This window comes from Xenopus laevis, chromosome 2L, assembly GCF_017654675.1.
Source record: "Xenopus laevis strain J_2021 chromosome 2L, Xenopus_laevis_v10.1, whole genome shotgun sequence".
NCBI lineage: Eukaryota > Metazoa > Chordata > Amphibia > Anura > Pipidae > Xenopus > Xenopus laevis.
In genome coordinates this window covers 65,898,751-65,918,007 of record NC_054373.1, presented here as the reverse complement: position 1 = coordinate 65,918,007, position 19,257 = coordinate 65,898,751, and the positions used below count along the sequence as shown (strand labels likewise).

Sequence of the window (19,257 nt, the reverse complement as noted above, 5' to 3'; positions counted from 1 at the left end):
TTATTTATTGGCCTAAACTCATGATTAAAACACTAGGAGATATTCTGCAGCAGGGAACCTTTCCTACTTTTCAGCAGCTACAACAAAAGGTCCTACCGAAGCAATTGGACCCCTTTAGATATACACAAATAAGGCACGCATTTAAAGCACAATTCTGCTCATATCAGATAACTTACCATAACTTTGAAGTTGAGGGTATACTCAGAACAGAGGATCATCGGAAACTAGTTACAAAATTATATTGAGCTCTGCAGAAATTGTTGCCATCCCCATTTGACCAAGCCCGCCGCAAATGGCAATCAATCTTGCCTGAATTGTCTGATGACATATGGGAAGAAGCCACAGACACATAATACAACTTTCTTATCTCAACCAGAGATAGACTAGTACATTTTAAGATCCTTTATCTCTGGTCATCAGCTTGAAAAAGGAACTAAAATGTTCTGAAAGCTTGCTATCACCTTTATACCACTTTTGTTATTTTTTTATTTCAAAAGGGTTGCCCTGTAACATGTCTTTCTTATGAAACATTTCAAGTAATTTTTTTCCTGAAACAATATCTGACCAATATATGTAAAAGCTTCTATTGCAAAACACTGATGAAAATGTATTTATAATAAATGTTGGTAGAAAACTTCAGACAGCTTAAATTATTATGTTATACTAAACCAGGTGACTGGGCTTTTATGGCTGATGACGGGAGATGAGGCTTAAAGACAGTGGATTCTGAAAGTTGACATGTCTGCAACTGGAAAATACCCAAGCTTGTAATGATACATGAATAATATTGTACTAAAACAAGCTTTAGCACAATTTTTTGTATGGTTGGATGATGAGGACCAATATCTACTGTATGTACATGGATTTTGGTCAGTTTGTTGATTACAGTGAATTTCATCTACTGATGCACAGACAGAACAATAGAAAAGTGATCATATCTGTCTGTTCAGTCCATGGGCAGTATATGGTCACCTTATAATTGCGCCATATTAATAGCTACAGGTTTGTCACCCACTATAAGTTTAGCCTCAAGTTCAGCAGTCATCTATGGAAAGAACTTCTCCTATTTTAACATTTTGCTTTTTCACTTCACACATTGTTATAGGATGCACCAAAGGAAGAAACAAAACCCACTGTTCAAGATCTAAAACAGAAAATAGAGACCTTCAACACAATGGTTCAGAATGGCTTGATTATGAAACTGGTAAGTAATTATAATAAATAATGTAATACAGGTATTCCTTATTCAAAAATTTATTTTCCAAAAAGCTGCAAATTAAGACAAGCCCGTCACAAAAAAAAAATCTAATTTTTAAAATGATTACCATTTTCTATAATAATACAACAGGACTTCTTTTTTTTAAAGTTTTTATTTTATTTAACAGTTGGCCAATCACAGCATTACAGTTTTCAGTTAAGCATATACAGTCTACACTTACTTAGAAATAGGCTCATACGTGATATTACTCATATGTACACATTGGAGCAATACATACATCATAGATCTATATAGTTGTAGAAATCGGGTAAACCTCAAGCCAACTCTCCCATATCCTGTCAAATTTAGCTGGAGAACCCCATGCTTCATATGTAAGCTTTATAAGTGGCAATACACGATTAACTAAGTTCAGCCAGTAGGTAAATAGTGGGGGTTTTGTTTGAAGCCAGTGTCAAGCCAGTGTCAAGCCAGAAACAATGGCTTTTTTAGCATAGAATAAAAGAGTACAATACATTATTCTGACATGGGCTTGTGGAACCAGGTCACCCACCACTCCTAGCAGACAAGCTTCTGGAGAGATGACCAGAGGCAACGCCAAATTAATACTGAGGCATTTCACAACCTTCTGCCAGAATTTTACATTGTGTGGACAGGACCATATTACATGCAAAAAATCCGCAGCGGGAGATTGACACCTGGGGCATGAGGGAGTATTGTTTAGAAAAATCCTATGTAATCTTATAGGGTTAAAATAGTAGAGATGAAGGATTTTAAAATGTACTAGTCTATCTCTGGTTGAGATAAGAAAGTTGTATGATGTGTCTGTGGCTTCTTCCCATATGTCATCAGACAATTCAGGCAAGATTGATTGCCATTTACGGCAGGCTTGATCAAATGGGGATGGCAACAATTTCTGCAGAGTTCTATACAATTTTGTAACTAGTTTCCGATGATCCTCTGTTCTATACCCTCAACTTCAAAGTTATGGAAAGTTATCTGATATGAGCAGAATTGTGCTTTAAATGTGTGCCTTATTTGTGTATATCTAAAGGGGTCCAATTGCTTCGGTAGGACCTTTTGTTGTAGCTGCTGAAAAGTAGGAAGGGTTCCCTGCTGCAGAATATCTCCTAGTGTTTTAATCACGAGTTTAGGCCAATAAATAAAGTCAGAAAGGTAACAGAAGTGGGCAAATGTGAATTACCCCATAATGGAGTATGTGGAGATAACAAGTGAGGTTGCAGTTGCTTTATACGCTACATGGCAGCTTGCCATGGCTCATATGGAACCCTTAACACTGGAGGCAGCGAGTTAGAGTCTTTTAATTTCCTCATAGGACACAGGCTAAGGGACTCAATAGAGCCTAAAATAAGGGAATGAAATAAAATATTGGGGTCTTCTGGTTTGGGCACGTGCCAGTCAAGTGGGATAGTTGAGCTGCCAAGTAGTAGAAACATAAATTGGGGAGGCCCAGACCCCCATCTTATATTGAGGCTGTAAGGGATTTTGGGTTGCTTATCAGCCCATATATATGAACTCAAGGTACGGTTGACTTTATTGGTATTTTAGAAGGAAAATTTTAGAAGGAAAATTACAGAACAAATACAAGAATTTGGGTAGGAAGATCATTTTAAATAAGTTAATTTTAATAAAAAGCCCAGGAGGTTGTTGTTGAGGTGAATTTATGTAGCAATGGGTTTAGATTGTCATCAACAAAGCTGCTGTCTTTGGTAGTAATAGTAATTCCCAAATACTTAAAGGGATCCTGTCATCGGAAAACATGTTTTTTTCAAAACTCATCAATAATGCTACTCCAGCAGAATTCTGCACTGAAATTCATTTCTCAAAAGAACAAACAGGTTTTTTTTATATTCAATTTTGAAATCTGACATGGGGCTAGACATTTTGTCAATTTCCCAGCTGCCCCTGGTCATGTGACTTGTGCCTGCTTTTTGGCAGGCTGCTGTTTTTCCTCAATGTAACTGAATGTGTCTCAGTGAGACATGGGTTTTTACTACTGAGTGTTGTTCTTAGATCTACCAGGCAGCTGTTATCTTGTGTTAGGGAGCTGCTATCTGGTTACCTTCCCATTGTTCTTTTGTTTGGCTGCTGGGGAGGGGGGGGAAGGGAGGGGGTGATATCACTCCAACTTGCAGTACAGCAGTAAAGAGTGATTGAAGTTTATCAGAGCACAAGTCACATGACTTGGGGCAGCTGGGAAATTGACAATATGTCTAGCCCCATGTCAGATTTCAAAACTGAATATAAAAAAAATCTGTTTGCTCTTTTGAGAAATGGATTTCAGCGCAGAATTCTGCTGGAGCAGCACTATTAACTGATTCATTTTGAAATTGTTTTTTTCTTCCCATGACAGTATCCCTTTAATTTGGTCAGCCCACAATAGTTTAATATTTGGAGTTTTTTTTAAAAATTCTTGAGGGAATATGGTCGATTGGTAAGATGGAGGATTTTCCCCAATTGACTTTTAGTCCTGAGTATGTCCCATATTCTAGTATAATTGCCAAAGCGTTTTGGAGGGAGGGTCCTGGGTCTGCAAGAAATAACAGAATATTGTCTGCATATAACGCAATACGCTCATCACATGTTTTATGGCGAAGTCCCTGTATGTTATTGGAGTGCCGAATTAATATGGCTAGAGGCTCTATAGCAAGAGCAAAGAGTAAAGGGGATAATAAGCAGCCCTGTTTAGTTCCCCTGTGCAATTTAAAGGATGAGGAGGTGGAATTATTGACTCTGACCTGGGCACTTGGATCTGCATATAGTAGTTTGATCCAAGATATGAATTTTGGTCTGAATTCAAATAAGGTTAGGGTTTCCCATAAAAAGGGCTAGTCTATAGTATCAAAAGCCTTAGCAGAATCAAGTGACACTATGATACGTGAATCAGGGTTATCATGCTTCATTTGGAGGTTGGTGTATAACCTTCTCAGGTTTATGGTGGTAGACTTGTTAGGCATGAAGCCAGACTGGTCTGGATGAATGGCAGTGGTCATTACAACAGGACTTCTTAATTGATCCTAAGTGATCCTAACTAACCTGCATTAATCCTTATTGGTGTCAAAATAATCCTATTGGGTTTATTTCATGTTTAAATACATTTTGGCAATCTTAATATATGGTAATCCAAATTACAGAAAGATCCCTTATTTGCAAAACCCCAGGTTCCGAGCATGCTGGATGAAATATCCTATACCTGTATGATACAATGACAAATAAAAGAGGGGTATTAATAGAAATGCTTCTTAAAGGATAAGAAAGGGCTTAAAGGGAAAAAAGTTTTTTTTTCAAAATGCATCAGTTAATAGTGCTGCAAACAGATTTTTTTATATTTAATTTTGAAATGGGCTAAACATGTTGTCAGTTTCCCACCTGTCTCCAGTCATGTGACTTATAAACTTCAGTCACTCTTTACTGCTGTACTGCAAGTTGGAGTGATATCACCCCCCACCCCAGCAGCCTAACAACATAACAATTTGAAATGTAACCAGATAGCAGCTCAACCCTAACAAAAGATAACAGCTCCCTGGTAGATCTAAGAACAGTACTCAATAAAAATCCAGGCCCCACTGCAACACATTCAGTTACATTGAGTAGAAGAAACAACAGCCTGCCAGAGAGCCGTTCCATCCTAAAGTGCTGGCTCTTTCTGAAAACATATGACGAGACAAAAAGACCTGCGATGGCTGCCTACACACCAATATTACAACTAAAAAAGAAATACCTTTGCTGGTTCAGGAATTCAATTTTATATTGTAGAGGGAATTATTTGCAGTGTAAACGGTGTCATTTAGAAATAAAAACGACACTATAAATATCATGACAGAATCCCTTTAACATTTTGGCACCACCAAGTGAATCCAATCGCTACGTTTTTTTCTCTGAACATTATAGCTCTCTTAGCATTTCCCCCTACTGTTTTTTTTCTTTTTTAAAGGAGAACAAGTAGTTGCATTTACTAGCACTATCCAGTAAATTATTTTTTTCCTTGTCTTTTAAACTATTATGTCCTATGTCTTTTAAACTATTTAACAGCAGCCCTGTCAGGAAATGTTTGTTCAAGGTTGGACTGGGCTGGTGGGACACCGGGTAAAAACCTGCTGGGCCCCGGGCCTCATGGGACCTGCCGACTCAGACCCGTTCCCGCATTGCCCCCTGATCCCGCCCCCATCCTGATCGCAGCTGCAACTACAGGACCAGTATGACTAAGGCGGGGGGCCTGTAGGGGGGTTACAGCCCAGGCAGGGGGGCCTGGAGGAGGGGTCCCCTGTGGCGGAATCACTGGTGGGCCTCCCACACTCCAGTCCAATGCTGTTCTGTCCATTCTATGAAACGCTGCTGACATTAGAAGGCACCTTCTATAGCAGACCAGAGAGTATCCTAGGCACTATTGTTTGAGACAACCATGTGGAGCAGAGCTGACAGCTTTATGTCTTGTTAAATAAACTCTGCAACCAAATCCTTCTGTTTGTGTGTTTTGGTCAAGACTTTACATCAGGGATTCAGATAAATACTAAGAATGAGCTTTGTGATCCAACACATAAATGGTATATTGTGCAAATGCATTTGCTGAAATCAATGAAAGTAATTAATTTAGATCAGTCTACCACCAGTTAGAAAATTAAAGCAAAGGTCTGATATGGATAACTGCAGTGATGTTATTTAGAACCTGTCTTTGTTAGTCCCCATGTTTTAATAATTATTGTTTATTGTAGAAGACATTTTCATTTTTTGGGTTCCAATTCATAGGTTATGAATGTGGAAATAAGGCCATTTTCTTGTAGGCATAATAAAATTGATTGTAAGGTGTACTCATCATGGATTTGCATGTTTCTGTGCATTTTATGGGGTTGGACACAACTGTACATGTCATTTATTTCTTTTTACATATGCATGGTTACAGAGAGTGTCAGTCCCAATACTCCCAGTATTAATAGTGGTGGAATTTTACTCCTGGGTTCAGTAAGTGCTAAATTCTTTACACCCACTTATAGCATTAGTTGTATAAGTTTCCATGATATAGTATGGTAAATATTGAAATGGGTTCAAGACTGTATGAAATAATTAATCAAGCTAGTTTTCACAGCTATATTTTTTCTTGCCATTGTCAGGCAGATGATGGGTCATTCACAGGATTCATTAAAGTGCATCTGAAGCTCCGACGTGCCAACAAACCAAATATACAAACTCCCCCCGAGACTTTAAAAGAGTTGACCCAAAACAAGCCAGCAAATAATCAGACACCTTTTTATGTACCATTGGATGCTGTGAAACAACTGCACATCAGTAGTGTGACAACAACCAGCGAGGTTATTAGGGGGCTGCTGTTAAAATTCCAGGTGGTGGATGATCCCCAGAAATTTGCACTCTTCAAACACATGCACAGAGATGGGCAAGGTAAGAATGGTGGTTGCTTGCAAAAACCAGAGGTTTAAGAGGCAAATATAGCCAAATATATTGGGCCTACAACAAACTAGAATTTCACTTGTTATATATTATGTTCATCCACATAAAGGGTAAACTATGAGAAGGCCCAAATCGTGGCGCTTCAATTTCCAAAGTCGCCTGAGGTTTCCAACCATTCAAATTAAACCTAGCTAAATTGTATATCCAGGCTTATCTTGTTTACATAAATAATGATGAGCAGTGATGTCTGGCTAGGATGTCCAATGTTTGCTGGGAGTTTCCAATGCAACTGCTGACCCAACTGCTGTCCAACTCTGTCTGTTGTACTTAAAATTCCTGCTGGACTTCACATTGTTAAATCTGCCATAGCTTTCCTGCCATGCTCACCCCAGCCATGCTTCCCCTTAAGTGAATGCCCTGATATTCATCAAGGGGGTTACATGGATGAGGGTGGGCAGTTGATTAATTAAGACAAGTTTAAAGACACAGGAATCTCCTAGTCAGGACTGAGCCAGATGTGGCAATAAAATGGACATACCAACCCTTCAGTCATGCAAGTAGAAAACTTGACAGATTAACTTAATAGCGATAGCACATATTGCACACACACCACAATTGAATAATTGCCAATGGTATTAAAATGTTTAGCAGCTGACTTGAATATTGAGCTGCAGAAAGCAAGGAATAGTAAAGCTGATTTAGCAGAAATAGCACATGCCTGGAAAAGATGAGAAGGGGAGATTGATCAATGAGTAATCTGCTTGCTAGGGTCAAAAGAGCATAATAACCACGCATTGATTTGAATAAGAGACTGGAATATGAATGATAAAAAGGGCCTGAATAAAAAGATTAAAAATTAAAAGTAACAATATCAATGCATACAGTATGTAGCCTTAAAGAGCATTTGTTTTTTAGTTTGGGTTGATGACCATTTCAAAGCTGGAAAGAGTCAAAAGAAGAAGCCAAATACTTCAAAAACTATTAAAAAAATAAAGGCCAATTTAAATTTGCTGAGAATTAACCATTCTACACACTAAAAGTTAACTTAAAGGTGAACCACCCCCTATTTAACTGAATTTAAGATTTTTTCCTGGACCAAACTGAATAAAAACCTTTATATTCAAGTTACTTTATCACTATGCATGAATGAAAACAACATTTTGCAAAACATTTTGCTAATTACAGATAATATCAATATGAATTAGGATGTGAATTAGGATTCAAATTTCAGACATTTTGCAGGATTTAATATACCAAAAATGCTGCACACATGCCTGTTATATATTGCCTCAACAACTGGGCATTCAATATGTTATCACATCTGGTGGCAAAACAATCTTACCGTATATACTCGCGTATAAGCCGAGTTTTTCAGCACCCAAAATGTGCTGAAAAACTCGACCTCGGCTTATACGCGGGTCATACGCCAATCCCTCACCGGATCCCTCACCTCCCTCTCCCATAGCGCATCAGGACTCTGTGACTGACGATCGCCGCCCGGAGCAGGTCCAGGAGCTCCGGGCGGCGCGTCCTTCCCTGCCGGCGTCCTTCCAAAATGGCGGCGCCCATGGCCGCCACGTGGGTAGAGGCGCCGGCGCCGCTACCCACGTGGCGGCCATGGGCGCCGCCATTTTGGGAGCGACGCCGGCAGGGAAGGACGCGCCGCCCGGAGCTCCTGGACCTGCTCCGGGCGGCGATCGTCAGTCACAGAGTCCTGATGCGCTATGGGAGAGGGAGGTGAGGGATCCGATATTACGGGATTTGAATTTCTACGCTGGACCTTCCTTACGCCCGGATTTGCTTGCGGCCAGGTAGGCTTTACATTCGGTGCTTTCCTTCTATCTTGGCGCAGTCGCTCTTTATTCTCCCTCGCAGTGCAGGGGAGCCGGCATCGATCGCGTGTAAAAAAAACTTTCAGGAGAGATGGTTGGGAAGTAAAAATGGCTCCCCCGCCTCCCTCTAAGCCGCCTTGGGCCCGGTGGTGGAATGTTGTGTGTGCAGTTGAGTTGGTTGGGGGCTAGAAGTAAAGCCGGCACCCCCTGTCGCTACACATGACGGGGCCTGACACCTCCTGACGACGCCTTCTACTTACGGTAACTGGGGGAAGCAGCCACTCTGTATGGTTAGGGGTAGAGTCGCTGGGGAACATGCCTTCTACTGTTTCCCTGTGGCCCCTAACTTTTTGTCTTCCTACTGTCTACTACATACTGTACTATCCTGGCTAGCCCCATATCTATCATCTATCTATCTATCACTGCTGCTCTTAGCACCTGTATTTTATTTATATATGTGGCTATTGAGTGGATCTGTTGGGATGTTTGTTCCCTTTGTTATGAGATGGGTACGACTAGCTGCTGCCTGGCCAATCAATTACATTTTTTTTTAAACTTGTGCTTGTTTTTATGAATTAATGTTTTAAGCATCATGGCTTGATTTTTAACATTAAACCGACTGTTTGATATTTCTGAGACTTTTCTGAGTTGTGTCTAGGCTTATACGCGAGTCAATACGTTTTTCTGGGTTTCATAGGTAAAATTAGGTACCTCGGCTTATACGCGGGTCGGCTTATACACGAGTATATACGGTACTTGGTTTATTTAATGTTTAACTGTTTTAGTAGACTTAAGGTATAGTGATCATAATTACAGAAAGTTCCCTTAAACCTCATGTCCCAATCAGGGTCGGACTGGGCAGGCGGGACACTGGGTAAAAACCCAGTAAGCATGTTATCAAGCAGAAAATTAGATTGGGCTGTAATATAAGCTGATGCTACAGGGCTGATTATTCAATTATGATGCTAGTTGCACTGTTTTCTGTGCTTCCATGTAGTAATTATCTGTATTAATTACTAATCATGCAAGACACGAAAAAATAGAGCTGGCACTAATCCGGTACCCCAAAAATATGATCAAATCAAATAGAATCCAGGAGTCACGAAGTATTAATAAAGTAGTACAAAAAGTTTTATTACATCTTGTATAAAAAATAAAAGCCTGACGCGTTTCGTGTCCACACAGGACACTTAATCATAGGCTAACTGGTACATGTTACAAACACAGTATTTAAAGGAGTGAGAGCCAATAGAAAATGACATGGGCGGAATTACAATCAATTTACAAAAAAAGGGTGTATTGCTGCCCCTAGTGGCTCATTATCTAAAAAGCAAAGCTAGTACAAATAGTAGTTCTAATGGATGTACTATTGAATTTTTTATACAAGAAAATAACAATATCCTTCAAATATGAATATGTATCATTACAAAAATCACAAATATAATATAGATAAATATGAAAAACAAAAAACAGGGGTTGTTTATAAAATAATAGTTAGATAAAGCAAGAGATATCAAAATCATAATTTAAACCCAATGGTTGTCTGGTTCCTAGGTGAAAAATCCATTTAGCCTCCTTTCTCTCTGCTAAGAAAGGAGGCTAAATGGATTTTTCAGAGAAGTGCGTCTATTTATAGACACGCAAAGTCCGTTACTATTTGAATGAGCCAATGAGCAGGAGTATACCGAGATGTGGGGAGGAGCTATTATAACTGATTCTTAGGCCCCATACTCGTATCCCTTGATTGGTTAGTGGACTAAGTATCTTATTATGTAATAGAAAGTACTAGAGGGAGATGAATAAGTTACATAGTATCTACTTTGAATAAGTAACATGGTGTATACTTTATCCATTTAAGTAAACTCAGTTAGAATGTAACCAATAATGGGAAAGTGGCTACACACTTTGATTCATAGCCATATATAGCTGATACTAATTTACACACGTCTACAAGTCAATTTTAATCATATTATTGATAGAATCATATCCACATTATGAGCTGAATCATGAGAGTCACAGATGAGAACTGTCAAAATGAAGATATAGGTTGTGATTCTCTGAAACCAAAATACTTCAAATAAAGATATTCATAGTGATACTTTCGTTCAGACCATCGGGGCCCATAGCGTTCATATTAAAAATCCATTCACTTTCTTTAGCAAGAAGGGACGATTCAAGGTCCCCACCTCTGATCCCCATGGATATTCTAGATAACCCAGTTGCTAGGAGACCTCTGCTAACATGATTATGTTGTTCCAAAAAATGTCGACTCACTGGAGGTAATTTTCTTCCTGATTTAATCCATTCGAGAGCGTTGTCAATTCTAGACACATGTTCTAGAACTCTTTTCTTAAGAGCCCGATTAGTTTTGCCGACATAAATTTTGCCACACGGACAAGTCAGCACAGTGGCGTAACTAGATATTACTGGGCCCCACAGCAAATTATTTTTCAGGCCCCCAAAATGTTTAGAGGTTGACTTGTTTCTCCAATATTTATTGAAATTGTATATGAATTAGGGCCTCATGGGGCACCTATACCTCCTGGGCCCCCCTGCAGCCGCAGGGTCTGCTTCCTCTATAGTTACGCCCCTGAGTCAGCATATAGACTGCACAATCTGTCATTTGGCCAAGAATCATGTATTTAACTGAGGCTTTGAAATGACTAAATGATACCCAATGCTATCCACCCACATATACAAAGACTTTTGTGAATGCATCTAAGGGGCAGATTTACTAAAGGGCGAAGTGACTAATGTTAGCGAAAATTCGCCAGCGTGATGTCACTTTGTTACTTTGTCGATTTACTAACGGGCTCAGACGTAACTTTGCTAGCGAAGGAGATAGACTCTAGCGGTACTCGCTCCCTTATGCCTGGTGAAGTTGCGCTCTGGCGAAGGGATGTAACTACACAAATTCATAAGATGCGGATTTTACTGAGCATTAACTCTTGCGCCAGACTTGCCTTCGCCACCTCAGACCAGTCGAAGCGCAATAGAGTAGATAGGAGTTCCTCAAAAAATAGTTGGAGATTTTTCTAAGTCTCAAAAACGCTGGCGACTTTTCATTTTTCAGGGTGATAGGCAGCAAAAGATCGTACATTTTTTCTGGGGTACCCAGCTTCCCCCCTACATTTCCTAATATATGGCACATAAACTACACACTGGGCTCATGTGTAGGGCAATATAAAAACTCAATTTTCTTTTATTAAGGTTTTCCGGGCTTGTGTAGTGTAATGTATTTGCTGCAACATACACGTCCATTGAATTTTAAAGGGGAACTATCACAAAATTAAAAATTGGTAAAAAGAATCATTGCATTAAGTTATTAAAATGTCTAGATATAATGTATTTAAAAAAATGTATAGTTTTTAAAATATTGCATGAAATTTTGAGGTGTTTCTACATACATTTATTGCTGAACTCGCCGTCTCTCTTTAAATAACCAGGAGGTATTGAAAGCGGGTGAAGGGGCGGATACCTAACTGGTAATTAACTTAACTGAGACCCATTTAGAAGTTTTATTATACCCTCTAATTACCTCCAGCCTACTGCAAAGTGTAACTAATGACAGGCCGATTACGCAGGTCTATGACCTACTTTGCAGATTCCAAACACCAGCTACTACTCACTTCTAGTCCTTTCGCCTCCCTGTTCCTTACCTGTTTTTAATGGTTTTCCTGGATTCATTTTATCTGATTTATTTATTAAAAGTTATGTTTTAATTGTGATTCACTGAGGGATTGTATGATGGGATGGAAGGTGCAATTGTAAAGGTGAGTTCTTTTTTCCTTTTTCACTTTAGTCCAAGGGTCTGTCAGGGAGCCCAGAATACAGCATTTGGGGGGGGGGGGCAGGCCCGGAATAGTGGCAGAGGCCCGGGCCTAGGGCGGCAAAATATTTATAAATCTAGGAAAGGTTTGGGGCTTGGTGCTTTGGAGTAGAAAGACATGCATTCCCAATTTGGATTCGGGGGAATGTGTAATATATGGTTTTTACCTTTGCCCCCCCCCCCAAACTATGTAAATGTATTGTTTTGCAGTACCTTAAATGACAGACCAGGACCAGGCTTTCATATTTGGGGTGATTTATCTTGATACCTAAAAGTATGTGGGAAATAAGATGCTGCAGGGTGGAAATTTTGAGGTGATTTTTGGAAATGTCACCAAAATCGCCAAATTTAGGAAAGGTTTGCGGCTTGGTGGTTTGGATTAGAAAGACACTTTCCGAAAATATATGGTTGTATGGGGTGAACATACTTTTTTCTACCTTTGCCCCCCCCCCAAAATTATGTAAATGTGTTGATTTTGCAGTATCTAGAAGTACAGAACTGATAGCTTAAATGGGGTGGCAATATTTTGGGTTCCTATATGCCACATGCTTATTCTGCCTGTGTGTGCCCTACTCTGCCTGTATTTGCCCTACCCTGCTCGAGTGTGCCCTATTCTGCCTGTGTGTGCGCCATACTCTGCTTATGTGTTCCATACTTTGCCTGCCCTACTTACTGTATTCAACTGGGAGAATGCGCAGACCTGACAGGCTTACTTTTCTCACAAGGAGCTTCCAGAGTAACAGTTGCTGTAAGGATGCTATGCAGCATGGAGGAGGGTGGGACTTTGCTAGTTGCTAATTGACATCATAGCTAGTGAGTAACCATGCCCATTCAGCAGTAGCGTGAACTGAAAGCTCCCTAATTGCATGTCATAATATATCATTTTACAAAAAAAGTAAGCATTTCTGCTAAAGAAATATATTTGAAGAATTTATTATTTCCACCTCCACTATCCATTCAAGAATTTTGTTTTTGCTATAGATCCCCTTTAACTTCCTGCCATATGCAAATTAGCCACCACTAGTGCAGCTTCGATACGCTTGCTGCAGTAATGCTAGCGCTACTTCACCATCGTTCAGTGCCCTGGATACAACTTCGGAATTTAGTGAATTAGCGTTGTCCTGGTGAATTTACACCTGGCAAAGTGTTGCGATGTGAGCGAAGCGGACACTAGTGCAAATTCGGCGATTAGTGAATCTGCCCCTAAGTCTAATTTAAACATCTTTGGAGTGCTAGTTAAGTGGCATAAAAATAGCTACACCCTTTGCTGTGGAAAATATATGTGCCATAGTAGTTCTACCATTGCCTGGCATTGGTATCTAATTGTGATCACTGTGCAAAAGCAATAAACATGCATACGCTATGTTGCATTACAACAATCATATTAGTTGCTTTAATTTCTACTTTTATATTTTTAGTTTTAATTCAGAAACTGGCACTTACAGAGCATCCATTATACCTGCGCCTTTTGGCTGGACCAGAAACTGATGCACTGAACTTTGTACTGAAGGAAAATGAAACAGGAGAGGTGCAAGTAAGTCATTTCTGCCTATGCTGTGAGACATTTGTACAAATTACTACTATCCAGAAGAATATCTAATACTGAACCAATATCCACTGATCTCTCATGCCGTCTAGTTGATTTCTGCCAAAACGACAAGATCATCTGTGCATGTGGCCCCTAAGAAGATCACAGACAGATCAATCTTTGGTGATTCAAAGTTGATGAGCTAAAGCCTTGGCTGTTCACTGAACCAAACTGATGTTATTTGGTCATTGGCAGAAATACATGATGTACTGTACATTTCCTTGAATATCAGTCTATGGTCAAATCAGTCAGAGCAGTGCAACTTGGCTATCCTTTGATAGTATCCATAGGAATAATATCCATTATCTGTAAACCCATTATCCAGAAAGCTCTGAATTAGTGGATGACCATGTCCCAAGGCTCCATTTTAATAAAAAAATGACAAAAATTTAAATTGATTACTTTTTATTCTATAATAATAAAACAGTGCCTTGTACTTCATCCAAACTAAGATATAATTAATTCTTATTGATGAAATAACAATCCTATTGGCAATATTTAAATAATTTTTCAGTAGGCTTAAAGTATGATCCAATTAATGGAAATATCCCTTATCCAGAAAGCACCAAGTCCCGAGCATATCAAATTGCAAGATATACTGTGTTGCTGTCTCTAGAACCAGACTATACAAAAGTAGAGATGCACCGAATCCACTATTTTGGATTCGGCAGAATCCCCGAATCCATCTTGGAAGATTCGGCCGAATACCAAACCGAATCCGAATTTGCACATGCAAATTAGGGGCGGGAAAGTAAAAAGTAAAAAAAATTGGTTTGCTTTCTTGTTTTGTAAAGAAAAGTCACGTGAAATGCCGCCCTCCCCACAATTTGCATATGCAAATTAGGATTCAGATTCAGTTCGGCCAGGCACAAGGATTCAGCCGAATCTGAATCCTGCTGAAAAAGGCCGAATCTTGGCCGAATCCTGGATTCGGTGTATCCCTATACAAAAGGTTCCCTAAACTTTTGGCCTATCAATGCTAGGGTCCCAACCAGTGTTAGGTGACACAGTGTGGTCAATCATTTGGACTTGTAAATGCAATACAGGAGTATTAAAATTAAAAATGTATTTTCTCAGTTTATCTAGACATTAGCAATATTTAATACTGTTGCCCTTATTATTTCTCTCAGTGGGATGCCTTTACAGTTCCAGAGCTGCAAAATTTCCTTTTGATTCTTGCAATTGAAGAACGTGACAAAGTACAGCAAGTGCACAAGAAATATGCTGCTTTCCGCCAGCACCTGCAGGACACCCTTACTGAAGCCAAGAGGAAAAATTTATAAAAACCAAAGGCCTTAGAAAAGCTCACAGGGGCAGGATACTCAAAGCTGATATGTGAGGGATTTTGCCCCTACCATGATTGTTGCATTCTTTTGCCTCTACAAAAGTTCAAACACAGGTCTAAAATCCAACCACTTGATTAAAATAAAGAGTAACCTGCACTTTTAGGTCCTGTTACAAGGATACCTGCCTATGGAACACACATCCAGGCTCTAATTGCTCTTTGACACAGCTTTTATGATGTATTTTTCTGCCCTTGGAAGGATGAGTTCAAAATGAGGTCTCACCTTGCAATACTGCATTTACAAGAGGCTGCCTTGTCAGGAAAACAAGATGCAAAGCCATACATATACATATTTTCATGGATGAGCAAAGTAGTTCTGCCTTGGGGTTGTTTTCTCATTGAATAAGTGATACTATTTATTTATTTATTACACAAGGTGAAGTCACTGTCTTGCACTGAAGAGAAACAGGTGCTGGAGAAATATTTGCTATTAACTAAAGTGTACCGAAGCCAAGTGGTCTACTGGTGTCAAGCCAACTGTTGCTAGGACCAAAACAGAATGTTCAAATAATAGTGAATGTGGAACAAGGGGTACAATTGGAAATATCTTTGGAGGTAGTAATCACAGAAATGCAAGAATGTGGATTCCAAATGTTTGTGAATACATTGTCTATATATTTTAATTCTGCATACTGTGTATAGTTTATATTTTCAGCTTGTCTGCATATCATTGGATTTTTAAATGATATCCAAACTGCAACCTGATGTCTAGAAATGTTTTATCATAGATTTGTCTTTCCTTTGTGAAAGAAATTTACTTCAGAGAATAATAAACAAGTTTAAAATCTGCCAGCCAACTGTCTGTGATTGCAATATTTCTGCTTTCCAATGAAAAATCTTGCTTTAAATGTTTTGATATTTATTGCATTTTAATTATGATGATTTTGCAAGTTTAATGCTGAGGTTTCGACAAATCATGAATCAAAACCTGGATTTCTTGCAGGCCTACTCATTTGCCCATACAGTTTGGTTAAGCATATCATTTGGAATTTTTACCCTATCCTACAAAATGCATATAAGCATTGTAAAACCAAGCAAACCCTTTTTTTTCTTCTTCTCTTTTTTTTTTTATTTATTTATTTATTTCTTCCTTTATGGTAAATAAAATGTTTGCAAAAAAAAAAAAAAAGCATGTTCCACGCCGCAGAAACTTTCTTTTAAATCGGTCAGCAGAGGTGACGGGTACGGTCATGCACTAGTGGGCCAAAATACAGTCCTGGTAGTCACAGTCAATCTCCTATAGAATACAGAGATATTCCTATAAATAAGAATTTGCAGTCAAATTTGGCTATAATGCTGAGCCCCCAAATATCTACCCTGTGCCCAACTAGTGAAAGTCACAGTCAATGAAATACTACTAAACAGGAATAAAACCCAGACCTCTTATAATAAATTAGCTCAACCATTTAGCTTGTTCAAGGAACTATAGCTCACAAGATTTACTGGTTTCCTGGGCATTAGTCAATCTTGCAACCTTTAAAGTCCAGATTTCCCCTACAAGTTACATAAAACCAATACACCATATAGTGTGAATCTGTTGAAACTAGTAGCCACATCGAATTCTAATATAAAGATTAAATTAACCTGATAGGATTGTTTTGCCTCCAATACAGATTAATGATATCTTAGTTGGGATCAATCACAAGGTACTGTTGTATTATAAGTTTGGAAAACTTTTATTCACAAAACTGCAAGAAACAAAAACCACAATTTTTATAAATCTGACCCTAAAAAATTATTACTGGACATGTGATACATTTATAGTAAAATATAATTTATATATATATATATATATATATATATATATATATATATTGTGTTCTGAGGGTCCCTAACATTGGTCTCAAACCATGAAATTAAGATTTTTTACACTCTTTCATATATCTTGATGGACCCATGTTTCTTAAGCATGGTGTTACATCCAACAGGGTTCCTGCCTTTGCCAAGATTATAGCCACACTGTTAAATCAAGCAGAGATATGTGTGGGTGAACAACTGGTCCCTGAAATACCAAGTCCTTTCGTAGAGGAGGATGAACTGGCTTATCTGCCGCCATGCAGACCAGGTCTGAAAGCCACAGCCTTTTGGACTATTATGTGATCAAGAGGATTGTCTGAATTCCCTCCCCCCTAGAGGACAACAAATACACTAGCCTGAAGGGCTTCTAACTTGGGCATGGTCAATCTGTTGTACCTTGATGACATTAAATACACCTCATCTTGCTACTATCATTTAGAAAACCTTCAGAATAAGACCACACTCACTGAGCTGTTAAACTGTGTGTGCTTCCATGATGATTCACATATGCACATATGCAGTCACACTGTTCAACGAACCCTCATTGGCTGGCCTCTGAGTACGCTCATCCAGTGGGATAAGATGTACAATATTGGTCTGAATTGTAATATTGATTAGGAGGAATTATTTAGTTAAGTTTCAGCCACCTTGGACATCAGCTGGCCAGCTTCACCTTACACCTTGAGACTGGCATCTGTTGTAACCAACATCCATGGGTGGTTGGGTTAGGGCTTCCACATTAAACATTTAAACTGGGCGTATAGAGTTGTCTAGAAAGTAGAGACCATGGTCCCAAGGGTATTTATGGGCAAAAGATAATGTTGGTGGCTTTCTCATTCACTAGTACTTGATGGTAGAGGGAGATTTTTTCCCTTGCCTAAGTAGGGCTTTCCTAATCTTGGAGTTCAATATTAACCCTAGATATTGTTGGTGGTAATCATACTCATCTTCCCTTCCATCATGAAGTGTCTGTCCATAATGTTTGCCCTGGAGGTGTTTACTGGCGCACAGGGCCGGATTTACATATTGGCCACCCCTAGGCCCACTGCCGCCCCCCCCTTTATTCGTGCAAATTTTTATCATCAATGGGGATTGGCGCATGGGAAATTTAAAAAATTATTGTATCTCCAGCGCATCCCCAGTGTTTTTGAACCAATGTGGGTCTGGTTGGCCAGCATGCTGCCCCCCTAAAATTCTGCCGCCCTAGGCCCGGTCCTAGGTGGCCTTTCCACAAATCCGGGCCTGCTGGCGCAGACCATTGCGGAGCAGGGGTTAGGAGCTGTTGTCTGAAGGCTTACTTGGAGGGGGATCCTCCAATTTGGCATCCTGTTTTTGGAAAAAGGAGACTGGAGGGACTCTAGAACTGGTCAGTGGACCCCGGGTAGCATGACTGTGGTTCTGATCAACTACTCCTCTGCCTTAAAGTATTGATCCTCTTTCTGAAGACACTAAAAATAAAGTGGGGGCTGAGAAAGGTGAACAGGGCTTATTGTACATTTTCTAGCTGCAGTGCTTACATTTTTTCTCTAAATAAGAGAAATGTGTACTGTATATCATATCAACCCCCATTATCCAGAAAGCTCCAAATTATGGGAAAGCCATCTTCCATAGAGTCCATTTTAATAAAAAAAAATTTAAGATTGATTTATATTTTCTCTGTAATAATAAAACAGTACCATGTATTTGATACAAAAGAAGAAATAATTAAACCTTATTGGAGGAAAAACAATACTGCAAAATAAACAAACGACGTTCTCCGCACTAATCTTTCAATTTGTCAAAGAATGCATCAAATCCTCGCTTGGGTACATCGCTATCCCAACATCCGGCAACAAATTAAAGAATGAGGAGAGCACTTCCCAATAGCAAAAAAACGCTGTGGTTGTATTTATTAAGGGCTACTACATGAAATGTTTCGGGTCATTACATACCCTTTTCTCAAGTGTAACAAACACAAAACAAACAAGGCTATAAAAGCCCTCCCATCAAGTGGGCAAGGGGTGTGCCACCAATTAAATTAACAGAACATCATTTGAAAAGAAAAAAATTTTGAGAAACATTATTGTGTTTAGAAAATTTCTAAAAATTTTTGGAAAAACATTTGTGTCCATATGTCCATATATATCAACATAGATTGTGCTTTAAAATCTTCTGTGTTCCCATCAGTCCTGTGGAATAATAATATAAATACACTCTATTTAAAATCATATAAAATCCACATGAGTA

General features: G+C 39.1%; 1 protein-coding gene across 2 annotated transcripts in view; it reads left to right on the top strand.

Moving 5' to 3' along the window:
* rassf5.L (Ras association domain family member 5 L homeolog) overlaps window positions 1-16,026 on the top strand; it is a 77,610-nt gene extending 61,584 nt beyond the window's left edge. For both annotated transcript variants that reach the window (XM_041581970.1, XM_018246476.2), the window contains 4 exons: window positions 1,106-1,204; window positions 6,346-6,631; window positions 13,720-13,835; window positions 15,020-16,026. In XM_041581970.1, the coding sequence (XP_041437904.1) occupies window positions 1,106-1,204; window positions 6,346-6,631; window positions 13,720-13,835; window positions 15,020-15,172 (654 nt within the window). In that variant the 3' untranslated portion in view covers window positions 15,173-16,026. The remainder of the gene's footprint in view (window positions 1-1,105; window positions 1,205-6,345; window positions 6,632-13,719; window positions 13,836-15,019) is intronic.
* Window positions 16,027-19,257: the final 3,231 nt, after the last annotated feature.